A 653-nucleotide genomic window follows, 5' to 3' on the forward strand; every position below is an offset into this window, starting at 1 on the left:
GCACGAAAACTACTTTATATTATTATAGCAGTAATAAGGCCCCTAACTCTAAAAGAAATAAACATTGCTCTTACTATAGAGGACTACTATCGCTCTTATAACGACCTTAAACCGGACCTTAACAATAAAGCGAGATTTAAAGCATTAGTAAGACACCTCTGCGGTCTTTTTATAACTATAGTAGACTAAAAAGTCTATCTTATTTATTAGACCGTAAAGGAATTCCTTCTTATAAAGTCTGAGGCTGCTGCTACTAGCTAAAAGTACTCTCTTGTTCTAAAAGAATTAGAGGCTCTTTTAGCCTAAATATACCTAACCTACCTATTATTTAGAGATTTTGACAGATTAGTATATTATATATCTATAACTATATAATACGACTACTTAATTTATGCCGCGGGTTCTTAGGCTACTCACCTCTAAAATTTATTAAATACTGCAAGAAATTAAATATTATAATTAGTTCTTAAAGTCTATAATACTTAATCTAAGCGCTTCGCAACCTAGTTTCAGGTATACTAGAGAAGCACCTACAATTTTAGATAAAAACCTTAATTTATAAGTCCTCTAATGTTTGGATTATATCTTAGACACAAAGCGGTGGTTAATCTACTACTTAAGGCTAAGGCGGCCGTCGATTCAAAGGATAAGCA

At 32.3% G+C, this 653-nt stretch overlaps 1 protein-coding gene across 1 annotated transcript; it reads left to right on the plus strand.

The window, feature by feature from the left end:
- Positions 1–189, plus strand: K441DRAFT_564985 (uncharacterized protein; the record flags this gene model as incomplete). Its single annotated transcript, XM_067643678.1, has 1 exon — positions 1–189. A coding segment is annotated over one exon (189 nt), but the record flags the coding sequence as incomplete, so codon positions are not given.
- Positions 190–653: the final 464 nt, after the last annotated feature.

This window comes from Cenococcum geophilum (genome assembly GCF_001692895.1).
Source record: "Cenococcum geophilum 1.58 unplaced genomic scaffold K441scaffold_26, whole genome shotgun sequence".
Lineage (NCBI taxonomy): Eukaryota > Fungi > Ascomycota > Dothideomycetes > Gloniales > Gloniaceae > Cenococcum > Cenococcum geophilum.